This window comes from Platichthys flesus, chromosome 3 (assembly GCF_949316205.1).
Source record: "Platichthys flesus chromosome 3, fPlaFle2.1, whole genome shotgun sequence".
NCBI lineage: Eukaryota > Metazoa > Chordata > Actinopteri > Pleuronectiformes > Pleuronectidae > Platichthys > Platichthys flesus.
Genome location: NC_084947.1, coordinates 16,260,252 through 16,278,641, shown reverse-complemented (window position 1 = coordinate 16,278,641; position 18,390 = coordinate 16,260,252). Strand labels below are relative to the sequence as shown.

The window sequence follows — 18,390 nt, the reverse complement described above, 5'->3', positions numbered from 1 at the left end:
TGAGTGTGCAGAGTGTGTCCACCACGCCGGTGTTAGCAAACAGCAGCTCCTCAGCAGATCTAGCCTTAAACATAGTGATCTGACGAGTCGTTTAAGGTGCAGAACAACTGACAACACTCAGCCACTGACTCTCACACGTAAAGTGAAAGCATGGAAGCTCGCCAGAGGCTAAAAGCCGCTGAGTGGATCTGAAAGCACATGGACTTTTAGGAGCTCCCTTCTCATCTAGTGCAGTTTGTCACTAAACGCTCCCCTAGTGAGTATCCACATCTTCCTGTAAGTCCGAGGGGAGAGGGCGCCGCCGCTGTGTTTTAAGGTTGTTGTGGTCTGTACACACGGACCACGTGTTCGGACGGACGCTGACGTTGACATGTGGACTCTGTGTCGCAGGTGACACGCAGACATGGCCGGCAGGGGTCGAGGAGCCGCTGCCTTCAGCTTCAACCTCGAGGCTCTGGGCATCGGCAGGGGCGGCATGCCAGAGGCCAGGGTGGGGCCCACGCCACTGTTTCCAGTAAGTACTCTAGTCTCTCTCTCTCGCTCTCTCTCTATCACTCTGTCTCTATCACTCTGTCTCTCTTTCTGTCTCTCTCCGCACACATTCCTGTGCTTTTGTCTGAGTGAGGAGTCATATTGATTGTAATGATCCATTCCCCAGCCCCATACCCTAACCTTAACCATCACAACTAAATGCCTAACCCTTAAACCAGGTCTTACCCCACTCCGTAAGGGCCAAGCTCCAAATGGCCCTCACAAAGCTATCTGTAGTACACGCACACATAATCAATACACACGTGAACACACACACAGTTTTTCCCAGCTATCCTGATGAGTCACTCATTATCTACTCACCACTACGCAGATGGAGGGGTGGTTGAAGTGTGGGGGCCCACAAAATACTTCTTGCGACAGTGTTGCAGCTGAACCCAATACGATTGAAGTAATCAGGATCCCTTCTTCAGATGTAAAAAAAAAACACAACATGCCATACTGCTCGTGTGGAGTCATCCAGGTGTACGCAAGCCCTGACATTTTACATTTTCTGCTCAAAACTGCGTCATTTGCACAAAGTTTTAAGCCTAAATGTCCTCTGATATCTTCCCTGGAGCAACGTTCACATTCTCACGCACTTCCCGGAAAACTGGTGTCAATTACAAAACTTGGTGTAGCTGACGCCGATGACACCACATGAGCAGTATGGAGGCATGTTGTGCTTCTTTTTTTTTTATTGTCTGAAAAAGTTGGTTGCCTTGGCTGCAACACTGTTTATCCCTGAGACTCCTAAAGGTTTTTTTTTAACTATCCCTTTAACCTTAAACCCAATTCACAACTTGCCCTTAACCAACCAAACAAGTATACACACACACACACACACACAAAGAGATCCCACTGAGACATATTACATTGCTGTATGTTGAATTCACCCTCAAATTGTTAAACTGCACAACCTTTTACAGAGAGTAGAATTCCAACTTAACCTCATCAGTATTGGTTGTTAAGATATTAAATAAATTTGCTCATTCTATTTAAAAAAGATGTACAACAAGTGAAATACGTGTATTTGTATAATTCTAGTTGGGTAAAAAGAATATGTCATGGCGTCCTGTCATGGTCAAGTTAACATGATTTGGTTTAACATGGGCCCCTATTGACTCCTCCTCATAATCTATGTGCATTGTAGAAGTATCCTCCTGCATCACACTGCTCTTTAAGGACATTGCACTGTATGACAGATTGATTCTATTTTGCACACAAGCCATGACATTGTGATTTGATGCATTACTCTACAGACTACAGGACATGCCAGGGGATGTTGAGGCCCCTGAGGGTCCATTTTGCTCAGTTTCCACTTTGCTAAGGTTGAAAGAACTCAATAGTCAATGTTTTCTTATGCCTGACTGAGAATTTATCTCAAGCTCCCCTGACAACTGGTTCCCCAATTTCAATTTCTGTATTTAATTATTTATTCAATATTTTTAAGCAGTTATTTCTAAATTATACTAAAAGCCTGTGCACCATTACCTGTCAGTCTGGTGTGTCAGAATCAGAATCAGAATCAGAATCAGAATTCTTTTTATTGCCTTGTATATTTTCACATACAGGAAATTGCCTTGGTGTGGTTGGTGCACTTTACAAACAACAATATAAAAACAACAATATAGAGCAATATAAACATCAATATAAAAAACAACAATATCGAAAAAATAATATATACAGTAAATGTGTTGTGTTCGGTTTTAAGGTGCAAAGATTGGTGGTAGTGCCAATAATGTAGTGTTATAAATTATGTGCGAGGGTGGGGGGGGGGGGGTCAGCAGAGTCAGTGTGATGGGGGGGGCTTGTTTGTGAGCCCCACTGCCATGGGGAAAAAACTGTTCAGGTGACGCGAGGTTTTAGTCCTGACGGCCCGGAACCTTTTCCCAGATGGAAGTCTCTGGAACAGGTGGTGACCGGGATGGGAAGGATCAGCGATGATCTTGCCTGCTCTCTTTCTGGTCCTGGAGTGGAACAGGTCTAGGAGAGCCGGCAGGTCACAGCCGATGACCTTCTCAGCTGACCGAATGATCCGCTGCAGTCTGCCCTTGTCCTTGGCAGTGGAGGCAGCGAACCAAACGGTGATGGATGAGGTGAGGATGGACTCAATGATGGCTGTGTAGAACTCAACCATCACTTTCCGCGGCATGCTGAATTTCCTCAGTTGCCGCAGGAAGAACATCCTCTGCTGGGCCTTCTTGGTGATGGAGGTGATGTTCTCCGTCCACCTCAGGTCCTGTGCTATGATCGTCCCCAGGAATCTGAATGACTCCACTGTTTTAACTGGGGAGTCGCACATGGTGAGGGGGGCGGTTTGGGCTGGGCTCCTCCTGAAGTCTGCCACCATCTCTACAGTTTTTGAAGCGTTCAGCTCCAGGTGGTTCTGGCTGCACCAGGAAGCCAGGCTGTTAACTTCCTCTCTGTAGGCGGCCTCGTCCCCATTGGAAATTAATCCAATAAGGGTGGTGTCGTCGGCAAACTTCAGGAGTTTGACAGAGGGATGGCTGGAGGTGCAGTTGTTGGTGTAGAGGGAGAAGAGGAGAGGAGAGAGCACACAACCTTGAGGGGCTCCAGTGCTGATGGTCCGGGTGTCAGAGACAAGCTTCCCCAGCCTCACGCGCTGCTTCCTGTCGGTCAGGAAGTTGGTGATCCACCTGCAGGTGGGGTCAGGCACGCTCAGCTGGGTCAGCTTGTCCCGGAGAAGAGCTGGAGAGATGGTGTTGAATGCGGAGCTGAAGTCCACAAACAAGATCCTGGCGTAGGTGCTGGGGGAGTCGAGGTGCTGGAGGATGAAGTGGAGTCCCATGTTGACTGCATCGTCTACGGACCTGTTGGCTCTGTAGGCAAACTGCAGCGGGTCGAGGAGGTGGTTGGTTATAGTTAACCAACCACCTCCTGGTGGTTGTATTTTAACTGTCACTTTATCATTGCACTCAGATCGGGTTTAGCATCAGTTTGGTACAATTTTGATTTCCTATTTATTGATAACATAAGTTGAAATTGTTGTAATTGTTGTAGTTCAAGCTAAAATGTATCTGTTGAAGGGACAAAACTTTTCAAAAATACTGCTCTATGGTCTCTATTGAAAATAATGAATTTCTGTTTCATGTTCCCTCCACCATCCCATCTTCTCTAGAACACAGACTTTAAACCAGTGCCGCTGAAAGTCGGCGAAGAGGAGGACTACATGTTGGCTCTGAAACAGGAGATGAGGGGAACAATGCAGCGGCTGCCGCACAATATCAAGCCTCTGTGCAATAAAGCAGGTGAGGAGGAGAGGAGTGCATTAGAAACCTGACATCTGATAGAAGCGCCACGGCAAGTCCATCGGCTGCCGTGAGCTGAGATAATGCAGCACTTAGGAAGTGAGACGTTTAATTTAGGGTCATATCTGGGAAAAGGAAGAGAAAGGCCGGCTTCTGGTCGAGATATTGAGTTACAGCTGCTGTCTGATCTGGATGCTGTGATATGATTTCTATGGTCTGCCCCTTATGAGTCTGTCAGAGTTCCCCTGGTTAACAGGGAGGTGAATATGTCAACATGTAGTAGATTTAGTTTGTTCTCTTCTTTTTTCTTACAGTGATATACATGTATAATGTCACTGATATACTCGTATTATCAATATGTTAATAAAATGTGAAAATTATCTATTAGAATTGTCAACGTCATTGAGACCAATACTATTAAATAATACCATAATGGTGAATAATGCACCTTTTATAGCAAGGAGTGGGGTTAAACCAAGCCAAATGAGGTGGGTATGCACAACCCCCCCCCCCCCCCCCCCCCCCCCCCCCCCCACAGCCGGCCCAGCACCACCTCGAGTCCCAGCAATTTTTTTTTTAGGATGCTTTATTTCGAAGATTTGTGTTGGTAAAACACTAAATCGAATTTAAGTTCCTGGCAACTTATTAGATTATATCTATGGCAACAGTGACATGTGATTCTATATATAGTCCAAACATATCATACATGATTTAACTAGCACCCAGTGGGGGGTTGTCCACATTTGTGGTTCTTTGAAACTGCCGAGTGTGATTTGAGAGTGAACTGAGACTTGTTAAAGTGTATTGAGAAAGAACTTGCTCTTTATTTACTTGAAACAGAAGTGGAGCGATACACGGAGCGATACCTGAAGAAGAGCAAGGTGGTGGATGAAGAATGGATTCCAGGTACTTGCGTTAAACCAGTGTAATGCGACGAGATCAAACTAAGAGAAAAAGGAAACTAAAGCAAAGCCTCTTCTTTATATTTTAGACTGGAACCTTTTCCCCAAAGAACTGATGCCCCAGAAGAAAAAGCCCCGGGCTAAAGCAGGTATTTATTAAAGCCAAATATGTGATGGTATTTTAAACAATCCTAAAAAGCTATTTTTCAATCCTGTAAGCATAATGATTAAAGTCAAATGCTTAAATCCAACAGTTGCAAAGAAAACAACGAAGGTGTCAATCAAAGACTCAGCGGACATGATGACTAAATTAGATGTAAGCTTCTCATCTTTTCAATCTGTGTTTTCAACTACTTCACATTATGCACACTGTTGATTTGATAGATGTATCATGTATTTGTGAAAGCGTCATGTTATCGCAGTGCATGAGCTCAGGATGTTTATGTCCTTATGAGCCGGCATGCTTTACACACATGAATCCTGTCCTCCTTTCAGGAACTGGCAAAGAAAGACGACGGGAACGCAGAAAAATCTGACGACGAGAATGAGAAGGAGAAGAAGAAGAATGAGGATGAGGAGGAGGAAATCGAGGCGGAAGAATACGATGAAGAGGATGTTGAAGAGGTTAGATGACAAATTATGACACAAAATCGTTGCTGTGTTTTTGGAAGTAAATTGAATGTGGTCGATGTTTAAGTCTAATTTCCGTTTGTCTCTCTGTAGGAAAACGACTATATAGATAACTATTTTGACAACGGTGAAGATTTTGCTGCAGCCAGTGACGACAATATGGATACTGAAGCCACGTACTGAAACCACAAGACCTCACAAACCAAGCAAGTGTTCAACTGCAGGAGCAAATGATCACTGTGATTATTCCTAGTAGTTACATATTGTAGATAAGTTGAAATTGCTATTCAGCAGAGTGATCGTTTAGTTTGCAGTAGTTTTTTTTTTTTGTGTGTGTGTGCGTGTGAGTATTGAGAAGCAATGTTTCCTTAATGATTTCTGTAAATGAAAAATGCCAAACTATGTGCATACTGGCAATAATTTATTCAAAATAGATTTATTTATTATCCAGCCTGTAGCACTCTTCCACAGGCTTAAAGGCACATACTGTCAACAACACAAACTGCTTTGTCATAAAATATGAACACGGTGATTAAATAAAAGGGCTATATAACAAAGTCTGAAATTACATAATTACAAGTTTGAGTCATTGTGGGAATACTGTGCATTTCCCCATTTTCTTCACCATGCTCTTAACAGTTTTTAATGAATTTGTTTTCCACAAAACACAGTTCTCTCCGGGGAACTCCCAATACTGATAGGGAAATAAATTAATTCTGTATTGAGTGTAAAGGAGGCCACATTCATACTTTTGCAACCAAAGGTGTCGGGAAATGTTTTACACGGAAACAAATAGAGTTGGACCAATCTGAGTTATTTTGTGGATTTGGAGTTAAATCAAATCCCCAGCATTGATCCTCATAAGGTTTGGTCACTGATCCGTCACTGTGGAAACGGTTGAGGGCTCTTCTGTCTTAGTGTGGAGTTTCCTGAAGATGCAGCAGCCCAGATGACAAAAACATCACAGGTTCTCCTGGCTTTGCTGATGACACAAACTCAGACTTAACATCGGTTCCGAAAAGTTCAACCTTTTGTAACATTTGTCTGTCAAAAGCGACACATCTGGCAGAGACGGCTGGATCTGTTTTCAGCCCAAAGGTGCTGCTTGTTCAAAAGCATAAGACTGTGGAGCAACACATGGAAATATTGTGGCTTTAACCCTTATTTCTGGTCTCTCAACCATATAAAAGACTGTCTTAGTCAGATTGCATTGATGTAGTAAGTTATTAAAAACTTGTAAAGATGTGAGCATCGACCCAGTTTATTAGGTCTCTTAACTAGCAACAAATTTATATATAAAATTATAATCCCTTGCTATGTTTTCTCATGGCCTCCTTGTCCACCGTCTCCTGGTTTGTCCACATCCAGTTCTGAGGGATCTCCTTTAACCATATTTCCAGCAAGATGTCCAGGCCCAGCTCCAACATTGTTGTTTTCTCCAACATGAGGGTCCAAATTATTGCCATGGAGATTTCCATGTGGCATGCTGCCATTGGCTTGTTCAGGGACGCCGTGATGGCTGACATCAGCTTTCACAAGAACCTCATAGTACAGCAGATAAAACACAGGCGTGACAATACCAACAACCAGCATGATGGCCACTGCCATCCACCATCTCATGCCCCAGTCTGCTCCATAATAAGGGTCCTTTCTCTGTGCGGGTTTATACTCTCCGTCTGCTAGCAGTGGCTGCTGCTGCTGCAGCGTTAAGGAGGAGACCACCTCATTTAGGCTGCTCCGAGACGGCCCTGTGGATTTCACCAGCCGCTCAATATCCTTGTCCTTCTCCAGGAGGAATCCTTCCACACTGTCTGTAGAAGAGGAAGAGTCTGTGGAGGACTCGGGAGGGAGGGAGGTAACAGGTGAGATCTGAGGAAGGCGCCCGTCTCCTGAGGGCGAGGCAGATTTCCCAGGCCCGGTGCTGTGAGTCTCTGTGAGGACGCTGAAGCGCCTCACGGGAATCTTAACGGAACGCAACGCAAAGAAGTCCTGATCTGTCAGGAGATTATTGGCACGCTTAATGTCAGCCACCTGGAGAACACAAAGAAGAAGGATGCATTTAGTTTAGTTCAATTAAGACACTCAAAGTTATTTAATACTTATGCAAATTAATATTATGTATTCTGACCTAACCAGTTTTTTATGTTGTGGGAAAAACCATCTATGGTCTAAGGGAAATAACTCAACATGCCGCTGTGCATATAAAGCAGGCAAATTCATTGTTTTTAACATGCAAAGGAAAAACTTTCCTTTGCATGTTAAAACTAACTTTTGGCGATAGGGGCAGTGTTGATATATTGTAAACTAGAACACGTGATTTTGGCAGGGGAATTATAGGTCACATCCTGGCACCTGTATGCTGTACTCAAGCATCATCGCTCATCTAAATTTTCAGACATTTTCCCGTTGTCAACCCCAACCTTGCCTGACATTTTCCAGAGTTCATGTCGGAGTACTACTTGTGTGTTTTATGCAGCGTGTCAAGAGGAAAATAATGGTCTCATTCAGTATGGAAATGAAGATCTGAGTTCTCCCAACAGGAGCGAGCACAGAAAGCCAAACACACAGTGATCTACGACCAAGACGTACCGAGCAATGATACTGCACGGCAATGCTGTTCAGGGTGTCCCCCTCCTGGATGTCTCTGCTCAGGTAGATGATGTCGTCCATCCTCTCTCTGGAGGTGCTCCTCCGTAGCCTCTCTCTGCCGCGAGGCCGCAGCTCGTAGATCTCGCCATCCTCCTCGGACAGGTCATTCTCCGAGCCGTTGTTTCCAAAGAGATAGGCATGACCGCCGTTGGCAGGCTGCACCATGGTGGCCGACTGGAAGCCATAGTGCTGACTTCTACTGGACATTTTGTTTCACTGTAATGGGAGGAGCAGAGATAAACATGAGAACCTTGCACTGTATGTTCTGCATTGATAACAGCAAGGTACACTCTTCCTAGAACAACTGACAGAACGGCTTTATGTGGTCTACTACAGGGACACAGAACACATGGTTATAAAAGCAATGGGCTAGTGGTGTGGTATGCACCAGCAAACCTGATTTACTGCAACTGGACATGGGTTTTGTCTAATCTTTTGTTGCGCTCACCAGTTTGAACAGGTGTAAGAGATAGATTGCAGGAATCTGACTATAATGATATCAAGAGACTGATCTGGAAGCTGCCACCATGCACCAGCAAACCTACATGTCATTCTCTGGGACCTGTAATCAACACGTGAGGCCAGCAGCTACGTCTACTCACAGCAATTATACGTTTCATCCCTGGGAGCGCTATCAGTCCGCAGAGATGTCAAGGTCCTCTGTTTACGATGGCCATTAGGAACACGGGGAAACCATTAGCTATCGTCGCATCTCATCAGATAACGTTACATGTCTGTTCTTCAGCACAGGCGCCGGGAGCTGAGCACGTTTCACTCCGGGCGACGAATTTGAACCATAAACTGTATGAGCCCGACGCCGGATTCCTGAGCAAACTTGAGGTAGCCAGGTTAGCATGTAGCTATCCAGGGTGTTAGCCACAAGCACACAGATCCTCTTCTGTATCAGGCATGCATTCACCAACTGAGCTCGTATCGACTTGACGCCGGAGTGGCGTAACCCTCATGTTAACTCGGGTTTAAAGGAACAATTGGCTTTTCGAAAATCAAACTTCTGCTCCACCCCAGTCTCTCTGCTCTCAGCACTCACAGGAGTCCAGTCGTCATCGACCGGCTTTAAAAACGCGTTTCCCTAAGCTAACAGATGAACGTCTTTTAAAGAGGGTTCGGTCTTGTGCTAATAAAAGTGTAATAAACTCTAAACAACTCGGTTCACTTAGCAAACTGAGGGCTGCGTCCGAAACAGCTAAGCCGGAGCTAACTAGCGTCCAACTGTTGGAGCTGCTGAGGTTCGCACAGTTCAGTCAGTGCTTACGGATCACATGTTACTAGTATAAAGTCCTTAGCAAGTGTCGTTACCTGGAAGAAGTGAGCGCAGATCGATCAGTTGTGCTGAGTGAAATCCATCCTGCTTCTTCCAGAGGATTAGCTCCAGCCTCACCTTATCTGTTACCTGCCTGCTAGCTGCTGCTAGCTGCTGCTGAAGCTGCTGACGCCACGTCAACACAATACCGACGTGATGACGTTACCACCAGTGACCCTGCTGCGAACCCCTCACCGTCCGACACAAGGTGGCGCTATAGCTCAAGTTAACAGCTGGTAAAGGCCATATGTTTGTAGGGCCCGAGCACTGACAAGCAATGGCAGATAGTCAGTGCATCATCGAAATTGTAAGGATATAATTTTTCAGGCAAATGAATTGGCTTTTTGAGGGCTTTAACATGCTGAAATTCTTGATGAAAATTTACTTTTATTTATTTTTTCCTGTTATTATTTTTTAAATAATTAATTTCATTAAAAAAAACAGGAGTGAACTGCGCACATCCTTCGCAGAAGTGGACTGCACACTTCAAAAGCATCATTCTATACACATTTCAGAGAAAACATTGTATTTTTTACTTTACTACATATATTTGACAGCCTTACTTAAAAGTTACTTTTATATTTTTGATGGTTTAAAAAAACGATTGTTGGAGAATAACCCAGTAGTTTCCAACCTTGGCTTCTGACGCCTTACAAGAATCACAGTGTGGGACACATTTCATTTAATATAATTCAGAAAATTCATGCTAAACCTTCTAGTTTATAATCGGTGATCAAATAATTGACATAATGTTCCTATCTGGATGAGCAAGCTTAAGCTAAAATAATCATTAATACAAATATTAGCTTGTCAGTATAGAACAAATACAGGGTTGTTCAGGAGAAACTCGAAAGTCTGTTTTCTTATCTTAGAATATAGACTAAAGATAGATGGCATTATTTTAAAATGTAGGTAAATAATGAATTTAAAGCGGATTCCAATTAAACAATGGTTTAGGGGGAAGAAAACAAAATACATGTACCATAGTTCCAATAAAACCACGTGCATGTGTGTCTATTATAAATCCGTGTGAGATTCTAAGGTACAGAGCTGAACAAATGTAATGCAAAGTATATTGTCTGTGCTGTATCCGAGATCCTCCATGCACCTACTCTGCCCACGGGGTGGCGCTGTCCTCCAGCACACTGTGCAAACCCACATGAGACAAATGGGATTAAAACATCTCGTCTCATTAGGGATCGACCCTGAGACGAGCTGGAGCCACGGAGGATCTGCAACTTATAATCTGCTGGCTCATTGAGTCCTGTGTGTACATGAGCGCCTCTCACATGGCTGCAAGAGCCCTAAGCTGCGAGTAGAGAAGAGCCTGAGAGAGAGAGAGGAGGAAGAAGAGGAGGAGGAGGAGGAGGTCCTGAAGAGACCCGGGGAACCCGCTCCGTCTCTGTTGTTGCTCCCGGCTCCAGCGCGTCATCCCACCGGGAACACAACGCTGCCGGATGCAGGACGGACTCCAGTAGGTTTCCCCTTCTTTAAAGCCCAGAACTATAAGAGAAAGCAGTGTTCGGCTGCTGCTGGAGAGGAAGAGGAGGGGGAGGAGGTGAAGACGCGCTCATCGATGTTGACCCCAGCGATAATAACGAGCCTATAGCAGTTTATATTGGACAAAGAGGCCAAGCAAGGTGTCAGGTAAGATACACTGATTTATTTCGTGTGTTTATTCTCGAACACGTGGTTGTCACTGGGATCGGACCATCACGTGTAAAACTTTGTTGTGTTGATGGGGGTGATGTCTCCTTTACATTGAGCCAGAGAAGCGTTGCGTGGATTTTTGCACTGGTCCAGTCGGTTTAATGAAATGTGACTGCATTGGAAGCAGCGGTAGATTAATAGCGCCCCGGATAAAGGAAACAAATGAGCTGAGATGCAATTCATCAATAATGCCAGACAGCTCCAGCAGACGTATTGTATAACACTATAAAAAAACGATTAAAAGTGCTTGGCCACCGCTAATTTCCTTTTGCGCCATGCCAAAAAAAAAAAAAAAAAATCCCCCCTTGGAGCGGCAGCTATAATAAAATTGAAAAGCCTAAATATTGATTCAGCGCTATCGGTAAATGAATGGCCGGGCAGCCCATTGAGGAGGGAGACAAACGCTTCCATGGTTACATCCAGGATCTCCAGTGTGATTACTGCGCTTTGTGTGCGTTTTCTCCGGCTCTCCCTCTCCCACTGAAATACAACAACAATTCCGGAGAGGAGGGGGAGACCCGCCACACATGGTGAGCCGGAGGACCCCCCTCACATAAAGCGCTCCCTTCACTAATCTATAGGCTTACGGACCATAAGTAATCTTGGCACACTTGGAGTTGCGCACATGTGCTGATACTGTTAAATAAACGAGTGGTGCCCGCGGCCCCATTGTGCCGCCGGCTTCTTTGCGTATTTTACGCACATGCTCAAGGCTCCTTAATTCTCACTGTGTGGATGGACTATGTTTTTTTTTCTCCCCCCTTCAGTCTCTCTGAATAATTGAATGTGTCCACCTTGACATGATGTCATCTCAGTGCGTCCTTCGCAAATCTCCTTTGTTGCCTCCTCTGTGGAGCCTCGGCAGAGTTAAATCCCTTTTCTCTCACATGGGGAGGAACAAGGGAGGGAGCTGCTTCTGTATCCATTCAGCGCTCACACCTGCTCTCCCTCAGCGCCAGCCCTCACTGTTAACTGTCTCTGAAGTCGATTCATCAATCAAATTAAGAATTACAGTCTACAAAACTCGCCATGAAACTCGCCATGATGTTATTTCCTTAAAGCCTTAATTCCCAGTTTCCATCATCACACAACACACGTCACGGCCAGTGACATTTTTTTTTTTTTTTGTACATTTGGACTCTCACTTGCTCAGAGCCCATGCAGGCCCTTTGTTTGTCAGTGTTTATGTCACTGCCTGGCAGGGGTCAGCCCCCCAGTCCCCTGTGTGAGGGTCTGAATGTGATTCACTGGGCGGAAACTGTTTTACTGCCTGCTTCTCTCCCTTTCTGTCTCACCCCCCTAATGGCTGCACAGTACAAAAGGGGACATAGTGCCATAAACAGAGCCTGCTCATTGATGAAAGGTGCTGAAGTGTTGCACAGCGCAGACGGGATGAGATGGATGTTCGCCTGCATGGGAGGAGATGACGAGCACTCTGCGTGTGTGGGGATGGAAGGGGAATCGAGGTTGGCGGCACAGCTCTTCATGAGCTTCAGCGGCCTGCAACAGGCTGTGCACCACAGAGCGCTGCAGAGCTGTAGAGGAGGGAAGCATATTTTATTAAGCTGAAATACATCTTGGTTCAGGTTGACAGTTACACTGATATTCATGATCATTTTTGTGCTCTGCCATATCAGAAAATATCTGCAATAATTATTCTGAAACTCAAGGTAACACAAAAGGTTATAGCTGTCCTCTCTTCAGTCAGTGGTCAGCGTTTACATTGTTCATGACGTGCAAAGCAGCAGATCTTTACCTATTTCACACCTCAATAGTTATGGTCTGGTTTTTCATTTCAACACCTCGAGAAATTACAATTTATTTCAGAGGTACAATGCAGTAGAATGATCCATAACTATTTGGTGCAAGACATATTTACACCTCAAACTTGCCTCTTTGGCACGACACTGGGAGCTGAACTCAATAAAGGACGTGTTTTTTTGCAGCAGGACATCCATTTATCTGTGCACAGCTGACATGAGGAGGGGTTCCCCTAAATACCTTTTGTATGCACTACAAAACTGCTGGGGGGAAAAGCAGCAGAGGACAAGCAGAAAGTTTTGAATTTGCACGTGGTGCTTAGTTGTTTGGTGCCTTTTGGATTTAAGCAGTTTTTAATGTACGTGCTCTCTGCTGAGCATGCTGACCAGATAACACCCGTCTTCTATTCAGAGATTTGCATTCTAAAATAGCATTCAGTGTTTTTGGTGTCATTCCTAGATTTTGATATATTTGGCCAATATGGGGAGAAAAGGCGGCGCTGTGGGCAGACAGTCTGATTAAAGCTCTGAACTCCCCGAGCGGACACTGAAGAGACCAGGCACGTGCTATAGAGTCAAATACAGAGAGAAAATACAAATGTAAGAAAATGACAAAATTTGACAAACAATACCACTCTAATATAATTGATTAAATAACCCATCCCAGTGTCAAATATTACGGCACCTATGCAAGTCTATATGCACATCAACCAGTTGTGTAACTCTACTGAGACAGTGATGTGAATATACATATAAATAAGTGTCGTATCTTGTTCTCTAGTCAAGTTTGTTTTCAGAAATCATTTGACAGTTCATGCTTACGCACAGGAGACGGTGTCATGTTTTAGTAGTTGTTGTCCTTGGAGCAGAGGGACAGGAAAGTGGTTGGCCGTCGGCGGTGGCCAACAATCCTGAGGTCTCTTTAGTGGGCCTGACCAACCGCATATTGTTCCCGGTGAGAGGCCACGACCTCGCTGTCAACTCTCATAATCGCGCATTCTTACATACACACACACTCATGTACACATGCAGACACACACTTGTTGTTATATCTCACACTCTGTAGAGGTAACGGGGAGCCCTACTACATTTGCCCAAGAGCTCCACTTTAGTTTTAAACTTGAACTCTGACCTCTTGTGATGCTGGAGGAGTCGGTGACTTCAGACAGGTCAGCCTGCAGAGACTCTCCTACCAGCAGAGGTGAACACTATTCAAGTAAAAGTACACATGAATACACAAAAATGCACTCAAGTAGAAGCGCATGAACTCTTCTAGTTGCGTAAAAGTTATTTAGTACCTGCTCTTAAAATATGTTTAAAGTATTAAAGGTAAATGTATTGTACTTGCAGTGTGGCCTATTCTCCAAGGCTACAGGTTAACTGCAAAGAGGTTGTGGGGTAGAAAGTACAGGTGAGGTCAAAACAGTAAAAAGTACCCCAAATTAAATCTAATCAAGTAAAGTACAGGTACATAAAAATTGTACTTGAGTACAGAAACTAAGTTTATGTACTTTGTAACATCCCACCACTTCAGCTGAGCTGTACCAGTTTAAGTCCAGCCATCGTGAACTATTGTCCAAAAAATTATATTCTACTATCAAAAATAAAAGGACGTTCATTTAATTATAAAAATTTGTTTGCGGATTTGTAGAAATTAAATTAGCTCTAGTAAAGCAGCTAAGTTTCATTTCAACTGTTAGACTGAATGGGAAATCAGTGCAGGACGCACACAGAATAACAGAGTTACATCCTTTTCTCGATTTCAAAACATAGAGAAAAGTAGAAGAATGTTTAGGAGGGCTGTTTCCCCTGGTTCGCATTAGCTTGGCTAGACTCTGTACAAATTAAATTAAGTTTTAAGGACTGTTTAAAGCGTGTATTCCTTTTTTTTTCTCAAACATGGAACGGTTTATTATCCCCATTGCTTTAAAACCTGCCTAATTTGATAAGTCAACACACTGTTCACTGATCCTGTTCTTTAGACGCACAGACCCCCACATGCAGGACCCTCTGTCTGGCCATAAATCCGCAGGAGTTTCAGCCGCCGTGTCGGCATGTTTTTGAGGGAGCCACGTGGAACACATCCCACGGCACCCGCTGCTTCCTGCCTTAATTTAGACAGGTTGAGGGGTCACACTGCATGGAAGGACATCATGGCTATCCGTCTCCATACCGCTTCCATCTTTGTCAGAACCCCCTTTGCTTCTCAGTGGGGTCTAAAGTTATTTGTGGGTGGGGATGGGAGAGAGACGGAGAAGTAGTGAGTGGGAGAGAGGAAAAAGTTTCAGGGTCTTTTTTAAACATAAACCTGGTGATGTCTTTCTTTCTTTTCTTTCTTGTCTTTCTCTGTTTATCGCTCACTTCCCTCATTGTACAGTAGTCGGTCATGGCAGTGGAATCCCTTAAGTAGGTGCGGGCGGCTGATCCGAGCATGGCTGAGATGCGGCGGGGTGTGTTTATTGTTGTAAAAATAATGATGTATTCATCCACTCCCTCTGGACGCCTGTCATTATGGACCATGGCTTTGTGAGTAAAAACTTCTCAGGAGATTAGGATCACTTGATCGTAAATGGAAAGCACTCCCTGTGTCTTTGTGTGAGCAACTGCAGGAGCTCGAGAAGTCACCTCAGATAAGATTCCCCTGTGTGTTTAGAGCAGCGGCTGCCAACATGGTGGCAGCGAGTCCCCGATAACTCACAGGGCTCAAATTGTTAAGGTTTTTTCCAAATAAATGTACGAATTCTTCAATAAGTTTTATTAATACGTTTATCTTGACATCACGCCCCACATCCAGTGCTTTCAGGTGTTGGCTGCCTGCGAAATAGGAAACTACTCGTTGAAGTTTTTCGAGGCTTTTTTGTGGTCTTTAATTCTAAATCCATGTTCCGTGCATATTTATGCGCAAATACAGGTTCAAGGTGAACCAGGTGAAATGACGTGTTTCTCGAGTTGACAACGTTTTGTACAGCAAAAGCAATAAAGCAAATATATGAATTAATAAAATGATGAGCACTATGAGGGAAAAAGTTATTTTTTGTTTGTTTGTATTTTTTTCACCGATAAATAGAATCTGTTGGCTGCACATGTTCAGGGATTTCCCTCTGCCTCAGTCCTGCCTTCTGGCCCGTGTGCTTCCCACTGTCCCGACGGCCTGAATGAGGGGCTCTCCCACACCTACTGTACTGAGGATACGTGCACCGTGCATGTCGCTGCTCAGGAGTGATAGAGCAGAACCAAGAGAAAAGGGAGAGGGAGTCTGAATAGGATAGTTTGGATTGTGTTGAAGTGGAGGCTGGCAAGCCAAAGGAGAGTGGGAGAAACAAAAGAATAGAGAACTGTGGCGATGTTAGAAAATGCACGAGAAAACACAAAAAGCAGCACGAGGGAACAAAAGCCTGCCCGTTAAAATTGTGTTCTATAGTCAGTGAATTGTAAAGTCCCTCTTCGTCTCCAATGAAAATACTCCCCCGTTTTTGTGTTGCCTCTCTGTTTTGGGAACGCTTTTGAAATGCAATTAGCATTTCATCCAGGCCCAACTGGTTATATGCAATGAAGTAATACCCTTTCTAATTTGGCCCTTTGGTCTTCGAGGCAGTGGAGAGCACAACCTTGTTTAATCCCCTGAAAGTTCTTTTCTGTCTGTCTCCATCACTGTGTGTCATACAAACTAATCAGCCAGCCAATGCGGAACTGGAAAACGGCTCTGAATTGCTCACGCACTGGTTCCTACTCAATTGGAACCACTTTCCTTATTTTCTTTCCCACTATTTCCGAAGCAGAAGAAAGAAAAACTCTTGTTTTTGGTTCGGGATGGGATATGCCATTGGCCCAACTTAAGAGTGCCGACCACGGCCGCACAATACCTCTCTCTCTGTTTTGTTTTTTCACAGTAAAATGCACACTTGATTGGCAGCTTCTTGACCCTGAAGTAGAAACGCCTGGTTTGAAAAGTATCGTCTGACAATAGCTGGAAGGCTGACGTCATGCATTTTTCTCTTTCAAGAGGCATTCATTCAAGAGTTTTCTAGTGTTCCCTTATGTGGCATAACTTGGCTGCAGTTCAGGACTCTGCCATCTTTCTTTCCCCCAAAAATCGCTCTCCACCTTCTTGTTGGACTAATGGTAGGTTTTCTATTTCCCCCCCCTCAAAATAAACAGAATTCTGTTTTTTGGGTCGAGCTCTCCAAAATAAGCCCTAGTGAGTAACACAGTGTTTTTGTCAGATTTAATGATGTATGTTTTAGCTCTACTCGCTTATTAAGTTTCTTAATTTCTTCTCCTTAGCGTCTCTGTATGGCGAGAACATTCACTGATCTAAAAATACCGGAGGCAGAAACTACATGCGAAGTGCAATTATGGGCTCGTGAGTTGACCGGGTATGGCAGCCGCGGCTGCGTCGGGCTGAGAATGGACGGTGGGTGGTTTCTGAGGTAAAGGCCCCACTTGCACTGGGCTGCAGGCATCGCTAAGAGAGGAGTGCAGCTCGAACAGAAAACAATCCAATAAACAGAACAAAGGAGGCACCAAGGCTTTGGACCAAACACAAAGCCTGAGACTATATAAACTGAACTAATTCAGCAGCAGCTCTATGAAAAGAGAAGCTAATTTATTTGTGTTGTATAACACAGTATTGTTATTAAGCTTATTAATTATTTTATGTTATTATATTTGCTTTATTTAGTATTTTTTAATAGAAACTGCCCCCTGTCTGCTCCAATAATGCATTCTTACCTCCGACATGGATGTTATGATTTCACCCATGTCCGTTGGCCGGTTTGTTGTTCGATTAATTGTTTATGAGCAAGATTATGCAAAAACAACGAAACAGATTTCAAAGGAAGCCTTTGGAAGTATACTGTACAACTAATTCTGGTGCAAATCTCCATCAGGGGGCAGATGCAGGTTTTGAGAGATCGGGCATTTTTTTACATTTTCACAGATTTCTCAGAGAATAATTCATGGATCTTGATGAAAGAAATCATGCATGTTAAGGCAATTGATATCTGTGGAGTCAGGAGTGTGAAACATTTGGTGCATGTTGATTGGGTCTACTGTTTGGCCTTTTGCAGAGGTATGCGCTCGACTGAGTTCCATTCTAATTAATGTTTAGTCTGACTTCTCAAAAGTTACCAGCCATCCAAACACAGAGCACTTCCATTTTGCTGTGTTTACAACCTGAGCAGTGATCCCCCTCACATAACTAGATGGATATATTTGAAGGCTCATTATCACCTCCGCCTCTCTATCTTGTTGCTGTTTCTCTGTTTCTCCGTCAGTAGCCGTCTCAGTGTCTGTTTGTGTGGTTGGTTTTCAGTGTGAATTTGTCCCCGAGGAGACACACAAACATTCCAGCTACATTGGCATATCAGTTGATGTTAATGACAGAGCAGTTTCTTTTTGTGGCCAGACTGACTCCAGATCACCGACCAGAGCTGTAAGATTGATGAATGGCATCCCACTGCAGTGCCTCCCAGTGTCAGACAACTGGGGGATCACGTTCTGTGTGTGTGTGTGTGTGTGTGTGTGTGTGTGTGTGTGTGTGTGTGTGTGTGTGCACACGCCAGATATAACCACATGCCTCTCCACCAAGGGCGTCTCAGGACCAGGGAAGCCTCAGG

The 18,390-nt window shown here is 44.3% G+C and overlaps 2 protein-coding genes across 3 annotated transcripts; one reads left to right on the top strand and one right to left on the bottom strand.

The window, feature by feature from the left end:
* The first annotated feature begins 31 nt into the window (after positions 1 to 31).
* On the top strand, positions 32 to 5,905 carry polr3g (polymerase (RNA) III (DNA directed) polypeptide G). 2 transcript variants are annotated; one of them, XM_062382212.1, is made up of 8 exons: positions 32 to 256; positions 391 to 514; positions 3,671 to 3,800; positions 4,641 to 4,706; positions 4,792 to 4,851; positions 4,957 to 5,018; positions 5,198 to 5,326; positions 5,426 to 5,905. In XM_062382212.1, the coding sequence occupies exons 2-8, from the start codon at positions 404 to 406 to the stop codon at positions 5,513 to 5,515; spliced, it is 648 nt and encodes a 215-aa protein (XP_062238196.1). In that variant the 5' UTR covers positions 32 to 256; positions 391 to 403; the 3' UTR covers positions 5,516 to 5,905. The 2 variants fall into 2 exon arrangements, with proteins under 2 accessions (XP_062238196.1, XP_062238195.1); XM_062382211.1 differs by having other exon boundaries at positions 32 to 276.
* On the bottom strand, positions 5,735 to 9,438 carry lysmd3 (LysM, putative peptidoglycan-binding, domain containing 3). The gene is made up of 3 exons (XM_062382209.1): positions 9,299 to 9,438; positions 7,922 to 8,197; positions 5,735 to 7,363 (listed from the first exon to the last, which is right to left on the bottom strand). The coding sequence occupies exons 2-3, from the start codon at positions 8,186 to 8,188 to the stop codon at positions 6,647 to 6,649; spliced, it is 984 nt and encodes a 327-aa protein (XP_062238193.1). The 5' UTR covers positions 8,189 to 8,197; positions 9,299 to 9,438; the 3' UTR covers positions 5,735 to 6,646.
* Positions 9,439 to 18,390: the final 8,952 nt, after the last annotated feature.